Here is a 23,615-nt window from a genome sequence, read left to right as displayed (position 1 = left end):
AAAAAAATTAAACTAACTGCAAGACTAAAAAAAATCACAGGGAGAAAGCCATGGGTTCCGTGCTTTGCTTTCTCCTCCTCTGGAATTCTGCTCCTCTCCTTGGTATTGAAACCGCACTCCTTGGTAGGTGAACTTGGTCTTGGCTGGATTTCTTGTTGATCTTCTGGGGGAGGGGCCTGGTGTAGTGATTCTCAAGTGTCTTTGCCCCAGGCGGAATTGCACCGCCCTTACCAGGGGCCGGGGTGAGTAATCCGCTGGGGTTTGCTTTCAGGAGCTTTTGTCCCCTGAGCGCTTTCCGTAGAGTTCCGGATCCTGGTCTCCAGCCCGGAGGAGCCGAGAGCCCGGGGCCCCACTCCTCAGTGCGCCCTCAGAGAACAGCGCCCAGTAACTCCCGTCTGCCTGACCTCCGGCCGCGCTCCGAGCTCACCGAGCCTGCGACTGGTTCAAGGTTACACCGAGCTGTGAGCTTACTGTCGGCTCTGTCTTTGTAGCCGGCTTTCCCGTTCCAATACCCGCAAGCTCTGCGACACTCAGACACCCCCGATCCTTCTGTGACCCTGCGGGACCTGAGGCCACGCTGACCCCGCGTGGGCTTCGCCCCGGTTTAGCCTCTGGAGCGATGTCCCTCAGCGGAACAGACTTTTAAAAGTCCTGATTTTGTGTGCCGTTGCTCCGCCGCTTGCCGGGAGCCGGCCCCTCCCCCCGGGGTCTATCTTCCCGTCGCTTTGGATTCACTTCTCCGCCGGTCCTACCTTTCAGAAAGTGGTTGTTTTTCTGTTTCCAGAATTGCTGTTCTTCTTCTCTTCGATCTGCCGATGGATTTGCAGGTGTTTGCAATTTTTACATAAGCTATCTAGCTGGTCTCCTGGTAGCTGAAGTAGTCTCAGCCTGCTACTTCTCCACCATCTTGACTCCTCCTCTCTGGTACCTGTATCTTTTTGAGTTAGTGTTGTTGTTTCTTTGGATAAATACCCAGAAGTAGAATTGCTGGATCATATAGTAGTTCTATTTTTAATGTTTTGAGGAACTTCCACACTGTTTTCAATAGTGGCTGTACCAATTTACATTCCCACGAACAGTGCACAAAGGTTCCCTTTTCTCCACATCTTTATCAGCACTCATTATTTCAATTTTTGTTTTTTTTTAAATAATAGTCATTTTAACAGCTGTGAGGAGATTGTCTCATTATGGTCTTGATTTACATTTTTCTGGTAAGTAATGATATAGAGCATCCTTTTATGGACCTGTTGGTCTTTGGGAAAATGTTTATTTAGGTCTTCTGCCCATTTTTTTTTTTAAAGATTTTATTTATCTATTTGACAGAGATCACAAGTAGGCATAGAGGCAGGCAGAGAGAAAGGAGGAAGAAGTCCGCCACTGAGCAGAGAGCCCGATGTGGGGCCCAATCCCAGGACCCCAGGATCATGACCTGATCCGAAGTCAGAGGCTCTAACCCACTAAGCCACCCAGGCGCCCCCTTCTGCCCATTTTTTAATATGATTTTTTTCTTTTTGCTGTTGAGTTGTATGAATTTTTTATATATTTTGGATATTAGCCCTTTATCAGATATCAGCCCTTATCAAAATACCAGATCAAATATTTTCTCTCATTTAATAGGTTGCCTTTCTAGTTTGTTAACGGTTTCCTTTGCTATCAAGAAGCTTTTTAGTTTGTTGGAGTGCCACTTGTTTATTTAGGTTTTGGTGTCAGATTCAAAACCATTGCCACACCTGTGTCAAAGAGCTTACAGCCTTTGTTTTCTTGGAGGAATTTTATGGTTTTACATCTTACATTCAGATTTTTAATCCATTTTTTAAAAAGATTTTATTTGAGAGAGAGAGAGCACAAGCAGGGGGAATGGAAGTAGGGAGGCAGAAGCAGGCTCCCTGGGGAGCAGGGAGCTCTCTGTGATGTGGGGCTTGATCCCAGGACCCAGGATCATGACCTGAATCATAGGCAGATGCTTAAATGACTGAGCCACCCAGGCACCCCATTTTAAGTTAATTTGTGTATTGTGTGTGGTGGTAGTCCAGTTTCATTCTTTTGTATGTGGCTGTCCAGTTTTCTAGGCACAGTTAAATGAAGAGACTGTCCTCTACCCCATTATATGTTCCTGGCTCCTTTGTTGTAAATTAATTGACCATATATGCATGGATTTATTTCTGGGCTTTATCCTGTTCCATTGATCTTCACATCTGTTTTTATGCCAATACCATACTGTTTTAATTACTATAGCTTTGCAAAAATAGTTTGAAATCAGGGAGTCCTCCAGCTTTATTCTTCTTTCTCATGATTGCTTTGGTTACTTGGGTTCTTTTCCAGTTCCTTACAAATTTTAGAGTTATTTGTCTAGTTCTGTGAAAAATGCCCTTGGCATTTTGATAGGGATTATCTTGAATTTGTTGATTGCTTTGGGTAGGATAGACATGTGACAGTATTAATTCTACCAGTCCATAAGCACAGAGTCTCTTTACATTTATTTTGTATTTTTCAGTTTCTTTCATCAATGTTTCATAGTTTTCAGAGTACATGTCTTACTCCTCCTTGGTTATTTATTCTTATGTATTCTTTTATTTTTCCCTGAGAGCAGCTCCACAGACCACAAAACTTGTGCCAAACCTGAAGCCTGCCCCTCAGGCCAAATTCCAAGACAAGAAAAGAGGCCTCCTTTACAGAAAGATTGGGGGGACGTTACACTTCAATCCACTGTCTATGTAGTACTCCAGGGGTTGGTAGTCTGCCAAGAACCATCTCTCCAATTGCCATAGTCCTGTGGGATCCAGGAATACAAACTGTTTTGTCCACCAAGGCCAGGTGATCAAGGGGTGTCTCTTGGGCAGTAAGTGGCAAAAATCAGGACACGGGATATGGGTAAAGTTCCCCTCCAGGAGACACTGATGCTCTGGAGTATGGCAGAGGGTGAGCTCAAAGACGACTTGAGGAAAGGATTACATTCTGCATTTAGGTGCGCTTGTTTAAGTAGCAGCCTTCCCCTTAGGCCAGTCATGATGATTAACCAATAGGTCTCCTTCACACAAAGTCTGAACTCCTGTGTCTATTGTCTCTTGCTGTGCCCTTGGGGGTGGTTAGCTATTTAAGAACTTTTTCTCTGTTGGTTACAGCCCTATGGGATCCTTGTGCACTGTCCACCAGAGCCAGTATAGCTGTGTTCCCTGGCAGCAGCTACAAAAATTGGGACAGCAGATGGAGATTTGAGCTCCTTTCTGGGTGATATTATTAGTTACAGTCTCATGGGTCTAGGAACACAAGCTCCCCTGACCTCCAGAGCCATGTGGTTAAGAGGTGTACCCCTAGATGGCAGCTGCAAAAATCAGGGCACCAGATGACTGTAAAAGCTCCCTTCTGGGAGATACTAGTGCTCTGGAATGTGTCAAAAGGAGCATGCAAAATGGCACCCGCCAGTCTGTGTCCCCAGAGAGGGCAGGCTCCTAGGTGTGTGTGTTAAATTAGATGTCTGCTCTTCAGACCAATGCTTTAATAGAACAGGTGAGTTTCCTTCACTTGAAGTCTGGATGCAGTTGGCCACCTCTTCGCTGGGCCCTGGTGTGGTTGAATCCAGGCACAGGAACCCTTTAAGAGTGGCTTCTCAGGGGGTGCCTGAGTGGCTCAGTAGGTTAAGGCCTTTGCCTTTGGCTCAGGTCATGATCCCAGGGTTTTGGGATCGAGCCCCACATTGGGCTCCCTGCTCAGCAGGGAGCCTGCTTCCCCCTTCTGTCTGCCTGCCTCTCTGCCTACTTGTGATCTGTTTATCATATAAATAAATAAAATCTTAAAAAAAAAAGAGTGGCTTCTCAGATTAGTGATCTGATTAGTGTTTTGTGGGTATCAAGATGTGAACCTTTTGGCTTTCAAAGTTAAATGTCTGGGGGGCTTGCTCTCAAGTATATATGTCTTAAAAGTTGGGATGCTCAATGTGGCTTTCAAACTTTTCGGTCCTCAGAAATTCTGGGTTTGAGGTTCCTCTCAGTTGTTGGTTGTCATGCTGGGGATGGGATTTATGAGAAGGTAGTATCTTAGCATTTCCTACCCACTTCATTGTGGTTTTTTCTCTCATTTGCCTGATGTGTAGCTGTTACTCAGCCAGGCTTTCTTGTTTTTTATTTTTAAGAGGAAATTGTTCCATATTTAGACTCAGTGTGTCCATGGGTGGAGGTGAGTTCAGAAGTATTGCCACCTTGAGCCAGAAATCAATGATTAGTTTCTTTCATGATACTGCAGTATCTTATGTAAACAGATACAAAAATGTAACATGTTCTACTTTTTCACTTTTCTACTCAAAAGTTTGCTTTTTGAATATTCTTTTCTGTATCATATTGTTTTAACATACAGTTTTTTTTTTTAGAACCCCTTAAATATTAATTGCACCTAAGTTCTTTTGGTACTCATCTGTATTCATTACTTCACTTATAACATGAATTTTTGTCATATATGCATATGTGTGTAGGGAAATATTAATGTGTATGTCCTTTCTCCTAGATTGTAAGCATCTGGCAGGCAGGGATTTTGTTATTCATCTCTAGTCTTGAAGACCTAGCCATATACTTGGCACATACTAAACACTGGTAAATTTGAGGGAGGTGACGTGTAGGGCAGGGAAGAATCCAGTTGGGAAGAGGGAGTGATGACATCTCAAAGGAAGAGCTGAGTACTCATGTAAGTGAATTTAAGTAATAGCCTGGTCCCAACTCAGAGCAGTCCCACTGGGAGGAAGTAGCTTGCTACATTAGATACAAAACTGGTTTCCTTTGACATTGACTATATTTTAGTGATTTGGCTTTGGCATAATAACTAGTTTTTCAAGCATGATTGCTATGGATGTGCATTAACATTCAGATTAACTGGTTTTCCTTATTGTTTTTACGTTGAAGTAAACAATACTGTTTTTTTTTTTTCCTCCTCCAAGAAGAACAACAAAGTAATTTACAAAAGTGTTTCTTAAATTGGAAGTAATGAAGAAGGGATTTTTTTTCCTAATTCTTAGCAGGCTTGATTTAGATGGTATCCCACAACTGTCAAAGGAAATGCCAGATATAGCTAACTGTCAGTTAAAATCTGGGCCTAAGGGCACCAGGTGGTTCAGTTTGGTTAAGTATCTGCCTCTTGATTTTGGTTTGGGTCATGATTCCAGGGTTGTGAGATTGAACCTCATGTCTGGCTCCCTACTCAGTATGGAGTCTGCTTAAGATTCTCTTTCTCCCTCTGCCCCCTGCCCTCCACCCCTGGTTCTCTCACCAATCAATCAGTCAATCAATCAATCAATCAGTAGAAAGAAAGAAAAAGAAAGAGAGAAAGAAAGAAAGAAAGCAAATAGGATAAAATAAAATAAAACAAAGTAGAATAAAATAAAATAATATAAAATTTGGGCCTAGTTGAATAAGTATAGAGGTGATCCTTTCAAAGGTGCCTAAACCACATTGACAAGACATCCACACAGGATATTCCATGGTAGACTGAAAACTGTAAACTAAGACTGTGGGCAGTAGCATATTTACAAGAGTTTGAGGTTGATGGTGTTTTAGGAATGGAGGCTGGGTGCAAGTGGGCCTCAACAGGGACATGGCTCCAAGTGAGCCTCAGCGGGGAGATGTCTAAGGAGGCTGGTTACTAGACATCTTTGCTTGGCTTATGTTGCCAGAAAGAGTTTGTTCTTTTTCAGTTGGTCTAAGTTTCATGACCAGTGGTATTTCAAAGTATATTTTCCAAGTGTCCTTGCGGTTCATTGCCTTATTTTGTGTCATTGGGCCTCTCTCTATTTGTTTTTTGAGGATCATGTTTCTTGGTTCTGTCAAGTCAGCATCTGTTAAATCAGATACTCATTTGTTGCTGTTTTTTCTGTTCAGTCTCTTACTCAGCAAACACTTGTCCTGTCTTCATTACTCAATCTGATCAATATTCCAATTCCAAATGTTCTTTTAGCACAAAGGTTATTACAAGATTTATAAGAGCAAGAAGAGGTCTGGATCGCTCTGTATAATAAATCATGGCAGTTAGATAAATGAAGAAATGTAAAATGGGCAATGGCCTTTACTAGGGCAGTCAAAACAGAAGAGAGAAATGATTTGTATACCAAATTTTCTAAGTAGGATTTTTGGACCAATAAGTCACATATACTTTTGCAGGCTTGTCTTTTTTTTTTTTTTTTTCCGCAAAGTTCAGGGCAAATGGAGAGATTACATGGTTTTTAATACATTACACAATAGTTTTTTTTTTTTTTTTTTTCAAAAATAGAGTTTAGTTGAACATTTTACCTTAAAGAACCACTGGTGTGGTTTGGGGACAGATGTATAGATGTTCAGGTTTGCTGAGCCAGGACAAAGAATCATTTCCTCAGTTACACAGCTTATCTGAAGGGTTGAGATAAACCTCCACAATGTCTTGTGATCAGTAAGTTGCAGGCTGGTTGATCAGTGCTGTGCCTAATAGTATCTCCTACTTTGTATTAATGGATATTTTCTGGAAATCAAATCCTAATGTAGAGAAGGGCAGAGTCCCTAACACACAGGCTCTGTGCCAGGTTCTATCACCACACTGTTACATACCTGATGGTCAAGCCTGGAAACCCTAGCTTAAGGGAGAAGAAACTGCTTGATGGACTTTATGGGGTGGGGACAGACTTGGGGAGGGAGCAGTAGTATGGTGGGAATAGCGGCCTTGTGTTAAAAGTGGGACATGAAGGAAGGTGTTTGAGCATAGTCACAAACGACAATAGAAACAGTGGTTTGTGTCTCCAGAAATATTTAGGTATTTGTTTCTCCTTCAGAGGTAGTTTTCTCAACGCTCTATTGGGTCTATGATGTTCTTTTTGCTATGTTCATTAGCACTTTTTCTTTTTTTATCCTAAAGGCTCGTGAAGAAGAAATGACTGCTAAAGTAATGGACCTGCAGACTCAGCTGGAGGAGCTACGGAATAAGTACCAGGAAAGGCTGCAGCAGGAGGAGAGCCCTGGCAATGATAAAGTGAGAGGAATTGGACTCTGAAATCTTATCACTCTCTTAAGACTAAAACACTTAAATTTTTATTTTCTTGTTATTTCATTTTATTCCTTTTTATTGTTTCTTATAGACTTTAGTGTAGTATATACTCATTTTTTTTCTTTTCCCTTTTCAGATAACAATTATGGAATTACAGGTAAGTCATTGAATTTGACTGAAAACAGTATATTTTCAGGAGTATTTTGTAGGGGTTTTTTTCTTAAAGATTTTATTTATTTGAGAGAGAGCACAAGTGGGGGGTGGGACAGGGGCAGAGGTCCAAGCAGACTCTCCATTGAGCAGGAAGCGCAATGTGGGACTCAATTCCAGGATCCTGAGATCATGACATGATCCGAAGTCAGGTGCTTTACCACCTGAGCCACCCAGGTGCCCCAGGAGTATTTTGTGTTTTAAAAGTTAAAAACAGGGTGCCTGGGTGGCTCAGTTGGTTAAGCAACCGCCTTCGGCTCAAGTCACGGTCCCGGAGTCCAGGGATCGAGTCTCACATCAGGCTCCCAGCTCCATGGGGAGTCTGCTTCTCCCTCTGACCTTCTCGCCTCTCATGCTCTCTCTCACTGTCTCTCTCTCAAATAAATAAATTTAAAAAAAAATTATAAAAGTTAAAAACAAAGATAATTTACCAGGCAATGATGAAACCCATATGCATTTCACATCTGACTTCTTGTTTTTTTAGACACAACTAGCACAGAAGACTACTCTAATCAGTGATTCAAAGTTGAAAGAGCAAGAGTTCAGAGAACAGGTACAGGTTTAATTGGTGCCTTTTATTTTGAACTGACTTAATTTATGTTCTTATGTACTTGGATCTCATTTAGCTAATTTTTAAAAATGAACTGATATAATACTCATTTAATAGCTGGCTTTGCAGTTTTGTCTTATACAAGAAATTTAATTTCCAAATCTGAAGTTGCTGGAGGATATCTCTTAAATTCATGATCACATGTATTTAAACAAGAACATTTGCATCTTATTATTTCTAGTGTTTAACATCTTGGATAAAATTTTGTGTTTATTTGCAATAACTTAAGTTTTAAAAAAAGATGCTTTTTTTTTTATCAGAGGGAAAATCTGTTGACATAATCTTTACTACTTTTATTTAGTAGTTAAATTGTCTTATATAATAAATTTTATCCATATATTATCCAGTAATTAGATTTAAATAGTACTGTATTTATATGTCTAGAAGGATGCATAAGCATGAAAAGACCAGTATGTGAATCTGTGGTGCATCATCTTCAGTAGTCTTTTTTTCCAAATTCTGGAAGAATAGTGATACAAGTCAGCAGGCTCTTTGAAGGTTACATCTCTAGGGATTTTCCAGTTTTTGTTTTGTTTTGTTTTAAAAATTATTTATTTGAGAGAGAGAGCACACATGCAAGCAGGGGAGGGACAAAGGGAGAAGGAAAGGGAATCTCAGGCAGCTTTCCTACTTAGTGCAGAGCCCAACATGGGGCTTGATCTCACAGCCCTGAGATCATGACTGGGGCTGAAATCTAGAGTCAAGTGCTTAACTGACTCAGGCACCCAGGTGCCCTAATTTTCCAGTTTTCTTAAAAAAGACATACATACAAAAATCTTGACAGTTGTTGGAATTAGGTAATGGATAGATATATATGGGTATGGATTGTACTATATTCTCTATGGTCAATTATGTTTGAAAACTTTTACTATATATATATTTTTTAAATCATAAAAATAGATGCTAAGTCCCAATGCTACTTTATTTTTTTCTATTTCCCAGTGGTTTATCTTTTCTCATTTATTCTCAAGGCTACTGCTTTAAAACTCCCTTCTTATAGCATCCTCAAATCTTCAAACTGTGCTAGGATGGCAATTTTTGTATTAGTTATTTTTGTGGTCGTGAAATACACATAAAATTGACCATTTTGACCAATTTAAAGTGCACAGTTCATTGACATGTAGTTCATTCACAATGTTTTGAAAATTATTATCTAGTTCCAGAACATTTCATCATACCCTGTAAGGAAACCTCATACCTGTGAAGCGATACTCCCCATTACCTCCTGGCAACCACTAATCTACTCCTGCATCTACAAATTTGCCTCTTACAAGTATTTTATATAAATAAAATCACATAAAACATAACCTTTCTTATCTGGCTTATTTTACTTAGCACAGTGTTTTTAAGGTTCATCAGTGTAGCATGTATCAGTACTTTATTCCTTTTTATGGCTGAATATTATTTCATTATAAGGATATACCTATATACTTCATTCATCAGTTTATGAATGTTTGGATTATTTCTACCTTTTGGGTATTAAATATAGTGCTGTCAGGAACATTTTGTACAAGTTTTTATTTGACCACCTATTTGCAGTTCTTTGGGGTATATACCCAGGAATGGAACTGTTAGATCATTTGTAATTTTATCTTCAACTTTTCTGATGAACCACCAAAATACATAGTGGCACCATTTTACATTCCCACCAACAATTTCATATAAGGATTCTTGTTTTTCCACATCCTCACCAACAAGTTGGTATGAACTATCTCATGGTTTTAATTTGCATTTTTCTAATGACTAAGGTTGGACATCTTAATATCTGCTTGTTAGTCATTTGTATGTCTTATTTGGAGCAACTCTGTTTAAGCCCTTTGCTCATTTTTTAGTTGGGTTATTTGGTTTCTTGTTCAGTTGTATTCTTTATCTATTCTGAGTACAAGTCCCTTATGAGATAAGGAATTTGCAAGTATTTTGTCCATTCTGTGGGTGGTCTTTTCATTTTCTGATAATATCATTTGAGGCACAAAAGTTTTACTTTTGATAAAGACTATTTTGTATATTTTCTCTTTTATTCTCTGTGCTTTTAGTGTCATATCTAAGAAATCATTTATATTAATTATATATGCCTGTATTCTGTCTTTTAAGTATGAATCTAGTAGCTATAGCAGTACTTTATTTTACATATGGTTTCCATATTAATCTTATGAAATGATTTGAGTATTGATTACTTTTAGATTCACAATTTAGAAGACCGTTTGAAGAAATATGAAAAGAATGTATATGCAACAACTGTGGGGACACCGTACAAAGGTATGAGTGATCTCTCATGTTATCCATGGTTATCTCTTATTGCTGGATTTATGGAGGAGTTTTATTTTTGTCTTTGCTAATCTGCTCTTTACAATGAGTATATTTTACTTTTGTAATTTACCAATAACAGCTAGTTTTAAGGAAAGAATGATAGTAATCTAAAACAAAAATAACTCATATTTGTTACCAAAAAAAAAAAAATAATCAAAACAATGCTGCAGTTTGTAAGTGGAACTGCAGGTTCCCACTTTATTCTGCACTCTCCAGATGGAACCAATCTTTTTGTGTATTTTTCCAGACTCTTCTGTATGTTTGCAAATACATAATCTACGACATGTAATCATACAGACAGTTACATCTTTAAATGATTCTGTTTTTTACTGTTACCGTAATACTATAATTACTGATGTTAAACTCAGATGAAGGAGAAGATGATTCCATAAAAATTCTTATATTCAAGGTAGGAGAGGGTGATTTGGAAACATTCTCTTGCTTGAAATAATATATGCCACTTACAAAGGATTTTAAAGATGAGCCTGAGTGTGTATATAGTTGTTCCCTTGAGATAACCATGATCTTTGAATAATCTCATAACAATTTTCCCCTCTGTTTTGCTGCCTCACTTCATTAAGAATAGTTTTATTTTGTTAAATGTTTTGTAAAGCTTTCTGCTTTTTCAGGGGAGCACTAGGGCATAAATCTAAATCATTTTACATTGTGTTTTTGAAAGCTCTTATTGCAGTGAAATAACACAAGATATTATACAATTTTTAATTAAATTAAACAAGGACTTGCTTTGGATTCTCTCCTGAATGCTCTTTAAAAACAAGAGAAAACCAGCTTGGAAGTGTCCCGTGGCTCATTGCAGAGAAGACTCGGCTATAAGGAATGTTGGCCATACCTAAGTCAGCACATACGATTGTCAGCTCAACTGTTGACTCAGTGCTTAGTACTACATAGAGAATATTGATTCTTTTCATTTATCTCAACTTAAGATTTTTATAATTTTCTTTTTTGGGCAGTTTTGAATTGTAAAATGAACACATGTGTACAGTGTATTTATTAACACATATGCAAGTCTCCTCTACCATCGAAAAGTAGAGCATTCCTGTGATACCTTTCATAAGCGGAAATGGTGTAAAGCAAAGAAGCAATTACAGTTAGTTTATATGGAAAAAATTTTAGCATTCCTAGACCCAAAAAATACCCTCTCTTAGGCTTTTTGGATACTTTAGGACACATCTTACTAACACATGCGCAGAATAAGTCGAGATAAAACACAAATGTTTACGTTTGAGAGTTGAGAGCTCTGACAGCTTGAAACTGAGTGTGGTTCCTGGGGAAGGAGCTTGGTGGAGCCACTCCTGTTGCTGGAGGTGTATGCTGCCTCCCTAATGGCTTGCCACGAAACAAATGCTGAACACTATTTTCACTTTTTGCCTTTTTCATAAAAGCCAAAAACCTCTTCAGATTTTTTCAGTTACCAAAGACAGGTACTAATGTAGGTTTTTGTAAAAGCGTAACATGAATTTTCGGAAGGCAGGGGATACCTGAATAGAACTAAGTGCCAGGTCTTGTTTTGTATGTTGGCTCTTTTAATTCTCTCACCAACCTGGGCAGTGTAATTGAATATGCACATTAATCTCTTCACCATGCTTCCTTTTTAAAGAGCATAGTAGAATGAGCATCCACCAGGCAGGAAGAAATAAAAAGTTAACTAGTTCTTCAAAACCTCTGTGTAGGCCTCTGCAATAATAGCTTTATTCCTCTCCTCCACTGGTTTTTTTTTTTTTTTTTTTCTGACTGTATGTTAACTGTTCTCTTGTTCTTTATTGTTTACCACCTACATATATATTGCTAAGCAATATTTTGTTTAGCTTTTGCTTGTTTTGGAACTTTACATAATAGAATCAAACTGTATGCTTGTATTTTTTCTTTTGCTTAACTTAAGTTTTGAGGTGCATCCATGTTGTGTGTAGCTCTGGTTCACTCATTTCCATTTACTAATTTTGTACATTCTTGTACATGTCTTATGTGGAAGATTTCCTCTGTACAACTAAGACTGGAATTGCTGAGTCATAGGATATGTACATTCTTGTGCACATCCTATCCCAGGTTGGCCAAACTAGATACAATTTGAAGATAATGTAGGAAACTGTTTTCTATATTTTTTTGTACTAATTTTCATTCTCACCAGCAGTGGATAAGAGCTCTCGTCACTCTAGCTCCTTAGCAGTACTGGATTTATTGAGGCCATTTAATGCTTCACTGATTAAATTCTGTGCTGTGACTTGTAATTTTAATTACATCTCTCTTATTCGTAATCAGGTTGAACATCTTATTTGATTGTTCTTTTTTAAAAAAAGATTTTATTTATTTATTTGAGAGTGAGCGAGCATGCACAGATGTGGGAGGGGCAGAGGAGGAGGGAGAGGGAGAGAACCTCAAGCAAATTCTGTGCCAAGCGAGGAGCCTGATGTGGGAATCAGTCCCACGACCTTGATATCAAGACCTGAGCTGAAACCAAGATGTGGACTCTCAACTGACTGAGCCATCTAGGCACCCCAGTAGTTCATTTTTTTAGTCACTCATTTTAGCTGTGTGTATTTCTTTTGTGAAGTTCCTCTCCATTTCTTTTTGTTTGTTTGTTTCTAGAATTATCTATCATTTTCTCATTGGTTTGCAGGAATTTTTTAAAAATTCTGAATATTAATCCTTGTTTATATATGTATACATATATACATATTATAAAAATAAGGATTAATATTCAGAATATAATACATACACCTATATAGCATACACACACACACACACATATATAAAATAAAGATATTGTACTTGTTGCTGTTTTCTTTATTGTCTTCTGTTCAAATTTTTTATTATGGAATTTTTTTAGACATATAGAAAAATAATGAATATGGTGTGTAATGAACACACATGTCCACATCAGCCACCCTCCAGAATTATCAAGCCATAGCTAATCTTGGTTCATCTCTACCCCAACCTTTCCTATTCTTAGTCATTGGATTATTTTAAAGTAAGTCCTGGATATTATATCTTATTTCATATGTAAACTTTTCAGTATATATCTGTACAGAGGATTCCTTAGAAATAACCATGGTACTAATATCACACTTAAAAATTTCACAGTAACTCCTTAATCAAATAACCAGTCAGTGTTCAGACTTACCTGTTTAGGTAAGTCTGTTTTCCTGTTTACTGTTCAGACTTTCATAAATGTTTTCTGGTAGTGGTGGTGGGAAACAGCTGATTTATTTGAATCAGTAGCCAGGTAGTACCCTTACTACTTTGATTGAAAAATCACTTAAATCTCTTTTTAAAACTCTAGATTCCTTGTCCCTCTCCCTTTCCCTTTCTCTTTCCTCTTGTTATTTATTTGTTAAAGAGACCAAATTAACTAGTGCGTAAGTTTAAGGCCTTCTGAATTCTCAGTGCTCCATCCCCTAGTATTTAGAATGAAGGGCTTGGTCAGATTTAGATTTGTGTCACTGGCAATAAATAGTACCTCCCAAAGGGAGCCGAACTGCATGTTGTTTCACATCAAAAGACACATGTTTTTTTTGTAACTACGTTTACACAGTAACACGTGTCATCAGTCTGACTCATCACCTTTCACCTTAGATTTTAGCACCCGGTGGGGACTGTTTGCCAAGATCTGTTGTTTACTAGTCATTGTGTAATTGTGATATTCACATTCTCCCATTTCTTGTGCAGATATTAACTGGAATTCTTCTGTAAATGGAAATTTTCCCACGTTATCTATGTGGTTACCTTGAAGTATAGCTCATACAGGGAAAGCAGAATAAGTTCTTTTTGCCCGACTTAGTTATTCCATATATTTTTTTAAAGATTTATTTATTTATTTTTCAGTGTCTGTTTTAGCAGCTTTAGTCTGCTGGATTTGTCTATGCCTGCTCTAATACTTCACTCTATTAATTATGATGACTTAATAGCCTATCTTGCTGTTTGGCTGGGGAAGCCCTCCCACTTTATGTTTTTCAAGAGTATCTTAGCTATCCTTAGCTCTTTGAATGTCCATTTAAGTTTTAGAATCAGATTGTCAAGTTATACTCAAAACACACACCCAGAACTGAGAGGATTTTTATTAGAATTGCATTGAATGTGTAGAAAAATTGAAGAGAATTTGCACTTCTATGGTATTGAGTCTCCAATCCATAATCATAATATCTTTCAACATTTACTTAGGTCTTCTTTAATTTCTGTCAATAATGTTTATTGTTCTGAGTAGTTCTCTTGTACCTCTTTTGTTACATTTATTCTTAGGTGTCTGTAAAAGTAGTTTTTTATTTTTATTTTCTAATTAAATAAATGCATGTACAGTTTTAAAGAAAATCTGAGCCAAGTCTGCTTTTAACTAAAATTATCTGTAATGCACTCAGTTGATTACGATTGTGTTAAGTATAGTTAAATGGATTTTCCAGTTGTACATTTTGGGATTGAGCCTACGTAATGTACTGTATTAAAAATGCTGAGTAGGAAAAAAAATGCTGAGTAGGGGTTCCTGGGTGTCTCAGTGGGTTAAACCACTGCCTTTAATTCAGGTCATGATCCCAGAGTCCTGGGATCCAGTCCCATATCAGGCTTCCCCTGCTCTGTAGGGAGCCTGCTTCTCCCTCTCCCTCTGCCTCTTCCCCTGCTTGTGCTCTCTCTCTATGTCAAATAAATAAATAAAATCTTTTTTTTTTAATTTTATGATACTTTTGCACATTTTTTTTAATTTTTAATTTTTAATTTTTTACAAACATATAATATATTTTTATCCCCAGGGGTACAGGTCTGTGAATCGCCAGGTTTACACACTTCACAGCACTCACCAAAGCACATACCCTCCCCAATGTCCATAACCCCACCTCCCTTCTCCCAACCCCCCTCACCCCAGCAATCCTCAGTTTGTTTTGTGAGATTAAGAGTCACTTATGGTTTGTCTCCCTCCCAATCCCATTTTGTTTCATTTATTCTTCTCCTACCCACTTAAGCCCCCATGTTGCATCACCACTTCCTCATATCAGGGAGATCATATGATAGTTGTCTTTCTTCGCTTGACTTATTTCGCTAAGCATGATACACTATAGTTCCACCCACGTTGTCACAAATGGCAAGATTTCATTTCTTTTGATGGCTGCATAGTATTCCATTGTGTGTGTATATATATAAATAAATAAAATCTTTTAAAAAAGTGCTGAGTAGGGCGCCAGGGTGGCTCAATGGGTTAAGCCATTGCCTTTGGCCCTGGTCATGACCTCAGGGTCCTGGGATCGAGGCCCACATTGGGCTCTCTGCTCCTCAGGGAGCCTGCTTCCCCCTCTCTCTCTGCCTGCCTCTCTGTCTACTTGTGATTTCTCTCTCTCTGTCAAATAAATAAATAAAATCTTTAGGAAAAAAAAAGAGATGGGTAGACAGTCTGGCAAGCACCTTTATTTAAATAACTGATTTCCACTCTCATTGCTTAAAACCCAAAGTAAAATGAGAAGAGGAAGAAATCTCTTTTATATGACACTCTTAGGGAGAAGACAAGAAAAAGGGTACTTGCATTGAAAAACAGTATTAATTACTTGTCCAGGAAAATGGCTATACATAAGTAATCTACATGTTTATAATGATAAAATCAATTATTTTCTGAAAAGGGTACAACATTGTAAACTGTTGCATTTGCATCAATCTAAGGGAATGAAACACTTAAGTATGATATATAGATAAATGGCTTTTGAAGAGGAAATAGTACATTACCAGTATTCAGTTCTGGTTGCTCTGTATTTGCAAAGTGTGGTTTGAGTGAACTGGGACTCTAAAAAAGTGTACACTTTTAAAAAATGAAATATTCCAAACATACAAATGCATGCAAAGTAAATATCACGTGTGAGGGTTGGTTAACACCTATGAATTCACCCTCTAGAACATTGCCAATGCTCCTTGTGCTGCTTTTAAGTCTCCCGTCTCTGTTCTCTCCCAAGGGTAACCAATGTTAACATGCTACAGCATGTATACAGTTCCCTAAAACAATTGACTTTAATGTTTTACATGTTTTGGGCTGTATAGAAATTATAGACTGTGTATATTCTGCATATTCCTGCCCTTTTTTCAACCAGCATTATGATTTTGAATTTCATTCTAGATGCTATAATTTAACCATTTTGAATGCTGAATTTAGTAATAATACATTATATCTATATACCATATTTTATTTCTTCTCCTGTTGGTGGACCTTTGAATTGTCTCAGTTTTACTTTTATAAACAGTGTAACTGTGAACATTGACTTCTGGTGTACATGTGAAGCACTTCTCTAGGATGTATTGGTAGGACTTGAATTTTTGCATCATAGAATATGCTCGTCTTCCACTTTATGAAGTTCTGCGAAGGAGTGCCAGGTTGTTGTCTGTAGTAGTTGTGTCCATTCACACTCCACAGGCAGTGCACAGCAATTTCCATTGTTCTGCAAAATCACCAGTGCTTGATGTTATCTGACTGTTAGGATTTTACTAATCTTGTATGTGTCAGTAATACTCCATCAAGTTTCATTTGTTTCTTTTTATTGAACAAATGGTGGTTTGAATTCTAAGCCAAAAGAAATGTAAAGTTATAATGAAAGGTCACTTTCAGCTTTGGCATTTAGAGGTTTAGGTATAGTTCATCGTCCAACAGTAGAAGCCTTATTATATTATCTTGCTGCATAGTGTGATTTCCTGTATTCAGTTTTTTAAAAATCCTCTGTTATCAAGGTATAAATTTACACATAATATTCAGTGTGATTTCATATACCTAAACTGTATTTATTGTTTACTTTTAGGCTGAAATGGGCCTTGGTTAACAGATGGACTATAACATTTTATGACAGGCTTTAAGATATTGAACCAAAATATTTGAAAACCACTAAAATGGCATTCATATTTCATGCATTTTCAAGTTATTTTATCTGCCCTATGTATCCAAAAAGTTTTGAAAACTTGAAAACTTAAGTGCTTTTAGATTTGGAATACTAGAAAAACTGGAATTCTTTTCTGAGATACTAAGTTCTTAATAAATAAAAATGATTATTAATTTTAGTCATCATGGAAAATCTGAAGTCCACCATATAATACTGAGAAGAGAAATACCAGTTTTAAGAAATCTTTGTATTCCCTAAGTATAGTCTTTTAAAATTGCCATGCCAAGAGGAGGAGGAGGAGGAATTAAATTTGAGAAGTTAAAATTGAGAAATAAAATTGCGTAATAATTCTTATTTTCTCTCCCATCAGAAAAATCCTAATTGGAATGCTTTGTGTATGTATGTGTAATACCATACAGTATAATACAATCAATATAAGGGCGATGCCTCCTTTTATTCCTTTAATCTTTAGTTTTCCTAGTGTTTAAGTAATAAGTAGCTTATCTGGTTTTTCTTTACAATTTGGTCTGGTTTTTTTTATTTGACAGGTGGCAATTTGTACCACACTGATGTCTCGCTCCTTGGAGAACCTACCGAGTTTGAGTATTTGCGAAAAGTGCTTTTTGAGTATATGATGGGTCGTGAGACTAAGGTATAATTCATTTCTGATGATTTGGCATGTGGCTTAATTTAAAAGGCAATGTGCCCGCTTTTAGTACATTAATACACCTTTTGATGCTGTATTTTTATTGTTGGCAGACCATACATGCTAATAATAGATAATAGGTAATTTTGATATTGTTCTTAGCTTACAAAATTTTATTGACAGATTCTGCTTTTATTTGTTACAGTTATAAAATATTAATTTAAAAAATACTGTTGGATGATGCTGAGTACTAAAAATTGAAATTTCATTAACTTAGTACTTTGTGAAACATGTGGCTATTTTTATTTTTGACCTCAAATCTTTAGATTTCATTTTCATGGAAACTTTCAGGGTAAGGTAAAAGTATTGGGAATGGTTATAATTAAGAATTAAGTAATAGACCAGAGAATTAAGTAGTCACTTAGAGATATCTAGAAATACTGTACGTTAGTCACTGAGAGAAAATCATTCCTATACTTATGGAATATCGATCTTTAAAATTACTACATTATATAAGTAATAGTGTTTGGCTAAATATGTTTTCTGGAATGTTAAATTTATTGTAAGGTTTTTGAGTATATACTTTTGTCTTATTCTTGTTTGCCTCCCCTGCGGTGTTTTTAAAAGAGCCTTATATTGGACTTTTGATAAATGTATCTTTTTTTTTTTTAGAAGATTTTATTTACTTATTTGACAGAGAGAGCACAAGTAGGTAGAGCAGGAGGCAGAGGGAGAGGGAGAAGCAGGCTCCCTGCTGAGCAGAGAGCCCGATGTGGGACTCGATCCCAGGACCCTGAGATTATGACCTGAGTCGAAGGCAAAGGCTTAACCCACTGAGCCACCCAGGCACCCTGATAAATGTATCTTGAATTGAACTGAATGTATTTAGGGAAATTCATGAGCCTTTTCTCAAAATTTTACATTTGAAGCAATATCTTTTCTGACAGTACTTCGACTTTTTACCTTCATAAACTTCTACATTGTCCATATACCTTGGCTGAGAATGGGGTCATGAGTTTTCCATTTTTAGAAGCAATCAGTGTCTTAACTTATGGGTCTGGTGGGGGTTACTAAGTCAAAGAGTGCTAAACCAGTTCAGGGATGAGTTTGGCAGATATATTTAAAGCCTAAAAAGTAAGGGTATAAGGGCATAAGAAAGTCTCTTAAAAGAGTATTATGAATTTATGGATTATAGATTCAGCCAAACACTAGGAGTTATAGGGCTCCAAGTCAATTGAATCCTTAATATCTATAGAAATCTCACTTCATTGTATCAAATAGTTTCAAATTAAAGTAATGTCTAGTGTGATCCTGAACATGTACACAGGAAGGTATGTAAATTCATAGTAATTCGGGTTTTTTTTCTTAAAGGAATTTTTTTTTTTTAAATTCTAAGAATAGCTAAGGCTGATTTTCTGCTTTTTAAAGCTAATGAAATATAACGATCTCTTTTTAAGTCTTTATTGGATAGTAGCCTGTATCTAGGTGGGGTAGATAATTTAATGTTACCTTGTTATTGCAGGGAAGGAAGAGGGGTGTATCTTTAAAAAAAGAGCTTCTCAGAACTTTAGCTCTATTGGTTCATTTGTGAATCTAAAGCTGTGATGCAGTTTTGCTAAATAAATTATTTAACCTTTTCTTGGTCTGTGAAATGAAGAGACTGACTGCCTCAAACTGTCTTCTGGAGGTTGCTAACTGAGGAGGATGAAATCTCTACAGAGTCTGAGTCCTCCTGAAGGAAGAGCCAGTCTGAGCATAGGTGTGTTTGGGACCAGTGCCTGTCAGCCATGTGCTTGTGCTTTTGGGGTTGTGCAGCTTGTTTTAGGCTGTGACTTAGGAAATAGCGGGAAGGGGTGTCTTCGGAGCACAGGCAGCCCTGTCTAATACCTGACCAGGAATCCGTGTGGCAGATTGCTCTCTCTGGTCTTTAATCTTCAGCATTCAGTGCATCTGGTTACTACAGATGATTAGTCTGTCATTGTGCTGTCACATTTTACAGGTGTAAATATAGAAAATCGGCAATAGATACTATTGGGCTCAATTTACTGCTTATTTATTGAGCACTTGCTACATATGGCCCATTGTTTTATCACCATGATGGGTAGAAAGATGAAATTTGACACTATCACTAAGGGTTTTTTTTTTTTTTTAACACCATCCTTAATTTTAAGGAGTTTATTATATAGTAAGAAAGTGGACCTGTTTGCTGTTAAGCATAAAATGATCCAGAATGTTGTCGGGGCTGTTAAGAGAGGCACAGAGTTCTACTGTTGACTCATGGGAAGGTCAAGAAGGACATTGTGGAGAAGCATGTATGTCTGCTGGGCTTTAAAGTCAGGTGGGGGGTTTGTGGGGCTGGTTAGGTTTTAATAGATGAACTCAGGACAGGAGGGAAAGCCTAGACAAGAGGTCCAAGGCAGGAAATTGAGTGTGGGTTTTGGAATGACAAGTAGTCTGGTCCAACTGAAACACTGGATCTGTAGTGGAAGTGACTCCTTTTGGAGTGGCACAGAGTGTGGAAGGCATGGAATGTTTTCAGAGTGTTACCTGTAGGGATGGAGGAGGGTGGCGGGAGGGTAGTTAGCCCTTGAGCAGAGATTGATAAGATCAGAGCTCATTTTAGATGTATCTCTTACTGAGTTGCTTAATTTCTACACATGAACAAAGAATTTGAACTGGAGACCAGGTTGTGGTTTTCAAGTGAGCCAGAGTGTATTGTGGCCTTTGTGATTTGATTCTCATCTGCAGTTGTATCTCGTCCCGCAGGATGTGTATGTCATCCCACCTGTGTTTCTTCATCTGGTTTTGTACACAGTGTTCCTTATTTTATGAGGCAGATGATTTATTTAGGAAAACCATATGTAGGACACACATTATTATAGTATGAAGCTAAGTAAGTGTCCCTTCTTTTTTATGGCCTTCACTTTCTTTTTCTCGGGTTTTGATCCTCCATGCTAAATTCAGCCTGTTTTCCTTTTCAGTAGAAAGTGTTTCTCATCCTAACCTTTATTAAAGCTCCTCCCTCAAGAACACCTGCCAGGCGATGCCACCTCTAAACCAGGTGGCGCATTTGAACTTTTCCTTACTTCCCAGGGCCTGAGGATATTGTGTATAGAATAGACAGTCTGAGTCCTTTCCCAGGGTGTGGCAGAGAGCCCGGGCTTCTCCGTTTAAGTTTTCTGGCAAGCCAGGAAAGAGCTTTAAATTTTTACTGGGTAATCTGCTGCAGTTTCAGGATCACTGATGAATCTAGAGGTGGGTTTCTCATTAACATTGTCTAGAAATATGAACAGACAACTAGCAACAGTTTGGGGTTTACTCGTAGACATGTTTGTGCATGTATGTGGTTTCAGAGTGAATATAAGTGGACTTTTGGGTACTTTGAATCTTACCAGCTGTTGAAATTAATTCCTAAAAACAGTCTTCAGAGACAGTATACCAAAAACCATTAAAAAATTGCTTCAGAGTGTTAATGAAAAGAATATTGAAACAATCACTACTTCATATTTCTCTTGTCGTTTCATGCCATGTATGCGTAGTTTCTAGACTGGTTTTGCATGGAAGATTCCATTCCATCTAGGCAATGCAATGTAAAGGATGAAAGTTTTGTTAAATGCCTTTAGAATTCTCCAAGAACTGTGTTGTTTTAAATGGTATTTTCTTGATACTCAAAATGGCAGAGGTAAAGATGAAAGGAAGGAAGGGGGCTGAAATCTTGCTGCGTATGGGGTTTGTGGTGGACGAACACTACTAGTTGAAATAAGTATTAGAAGTATCTAAAGTGCCTTTCCTAAGCTTGGCACATAATAAGAATTTTAAGAACATTAATTTCTTTCCTTCCTGGAAATAATTTTACATTATATGTGATGTGAGTTTGTAAAATTTTTGGTTAACTGTTATGTCATCTTTTTCCTCAGTGACCTTCTCTAGTCCCCAGCCTCCTCACACACACACACACACACACCCACACACACACACACAGTCTGTTTAACTGTGAACCAAGAGTGTAGAGTGAGTTCTCTAGGTGACCCTGCCATCCTCTGTGGGAATCCTCAGGGGAGAGCACTAGCACCTGAATTTGTATGTAAGCACTGAACTTTGTTGTCCTACTTATTTCGTGAGTGTATCTTATTTCATAAGGTATCTTCTTTCCTCTCTGTCTCCCTCAAAACATCTCATCTTGATACAAAATAGGGAATTTCCACCTTTGAGGAGAATTTTCCACGAACTTTTGGGTGACAGTCTGACTTACGGTATATTCATTTAGATCTGCACAATTTATGATCTTGTTTTGCAAGCCACCATGTGTAATGTTTTGATTCATCATGTTTTCTACCAAACAAAACATCTTGTGTTTATTTAAAATGTAATTGTATTTCTATTAGGCTGATGTGCTGCATGTTGTAAAAAATACCTACTAAGCATGTTCATGTTCATGCAGTAGCCCATGTTTATGAGATATATGATGTGATTTAGTTAAAGCTGAACTCGGGATTATCTAATTCTGATTATTTAGAGCATATGTTTGGCAATACATCACTTACTAGATAGATTTCTACAAATAAAAAGCTTAATAAAATGAATGAGTTACAAAGTTTCATCTTAATTAAGACAAAGGGCCAAGAGCATTAGAACTTTATATAGCTTCATGCTATTGTAATTGCATCTTCTTGAAATAATACCAACGCAGACATTGTGAGGAGTCTTTTTAAATCGAAATTCTAGTGTTGACTGCTATTTCCTTGACTAATACCTTCACATCATACTTCTTTGGTCGTGGCTTCCATTGAGAGCACTAAAGAATCCCACCAGCAGAACATGTCAGAATGGAGTGAGACTTCATCTGCTTCATTGTCTATTAGTGATCATCTCTTGTTGTTTTTCTTATAGACTATGGCAAAGGTTATAACGACTGTACTGAAGTTCCCTGATGATCAGACTCAGAAAATTTTGGAAAGAGAAGATGCTCGGCTTATGGTAAGCTTTAAAAGTAGGCTACAGATAGAAGAGGACTTTATCCTATCTTTTTGTAAAGACTCTGAGTTGGTAAAGATATTTTAAATGTTTAGTTTTTATTGTACCTAGCCTAAAAAGTGAGAGTGAATCTACATTAGGAGAGTTGAATCAAGGGCAAATATGAATTGGTGTCCTCAATGAAGGAACAGTCTTCTTCAAGAGCGTGTATGAGGTTGACACCCTTATATGCTGTATGTGGGATTTCCAGAACTTGGGCTATTTATGGAAAGTACAGAAAAGGCATTTGTTCTGGTATCTCCAGTAATAATTTTTTTTAAAAGATTTTATTTATTTATTTATTTGACAGAGAGAGAGAGGGAGAGAACAAGCACAAGCAGGGGAAGGCAGAGGGAGAAGCAGGCTTCCTGTCGAGCAGGGAGCCCAATGCGGGGCTCAGTTCTGAGAACCCTGGGATCATGACCCAAGCCAAAGGCAGCCACTTAACTGACTGAGCCATCCAGATGCCCCTCCAGTAATAATTTTTAAAACCAGTTTACACCATGATGTTTGATGTTCTATAGATTAGATCTCTCTTTCCTACTTTATTTTCAAATATAATAATTCTGAGTGAAGAATTTAAGCATTTTTTAGTTCTTGACATAACCAGCAAGGGAAATGTGGATAACTGAATTAATTAGGAACCTTTGTGTGTAGTCAGCTGTAATTGAAACGAAGCAAATACACATTTTATAAATTATGCAGAATTATTCCCATGCCTAACTTTTTGCCCTGAGCCAGTAATTCAGTAAGAAGATCCATTCTAAGCAGAGTGTGAAATTTGTGAAGTCTTAGGTCCTGCCCCAGCTTTCTCTTTCTGCTTCCTTTTCTTGTCTTGCTGGTACCCTACAGCACTGTTCACATCCTCCTGTTTCTTGTTTCATGATCCCAGCACCACTGTTCTCTTCTCTCTCCTCGCTAAAGCAAGCAAAGATTTTCTCCTTTATGATGGGTTAATCTATGTCTGAATATCTCCAGTAAG

General features: G+C 37.5%; 1 protein-coding gene across 7 annotated transcripts in view; it reads left to right on the top strand.

Moving 5' to 3' along the window:
• GOLGA4 (golgin A4) overlaps positions 1-23,615 on the top strand; it is a 126,075-nt gene that overhangs the window by 93,276 nt on the left and 9,184 nt on the right. For 6 of the 7 annotated variants that reach the window (XM_032354477.1, XM_032354879.1, XM_032354641.1 and 3 more), the window contains 6 exons: positions 6,865-6,978; positions 7,130-7,150; positions 7,688-7,756; positions 9,994-10,069; positions 17,523-17,626; positions 22,511-22,597. In XM_032354477.1, coding sequence (XP_032210368.1) covers positions 6,865-6,978; positions 7,130-7,150; positions 7,688-7,756; positions 9,994-10,069; positions 17,523-17,626; positions 22,511-22,597 — 471 coding nt within the window. The remainder of the gene's footprint in view (positions 1-6,864; positions 6,979-7,129; positions 7,151-7,687; positions 7,757-9,993; positions 10,070-17,522; positions 17,627-22,510; positions 22,598-23,615) is intronic. The other variant, XM_032354558.1, reaches the window with a different exon arrangement.

The sequence above is a fragment of the Mustela erminea genome, chromosome 1, assembly GCF_009829155.1.
Source record: "Mustela erminea isolate mMusErm1 chromosome 1, mMusErm1.Pri, whole genome shotgun sequence".
In the NCBI taxonomy this organism is placed as follows: Eukaryota; Metazoa; Chordata; class Mammalia; order Carnivora; family Mustelidae; genus Mustela; species Mustela erminea.
Note: the sequence above shows the minus strand (reverse complement) of the source record. Positions and strands in the feature narration are given on the sequence as shown.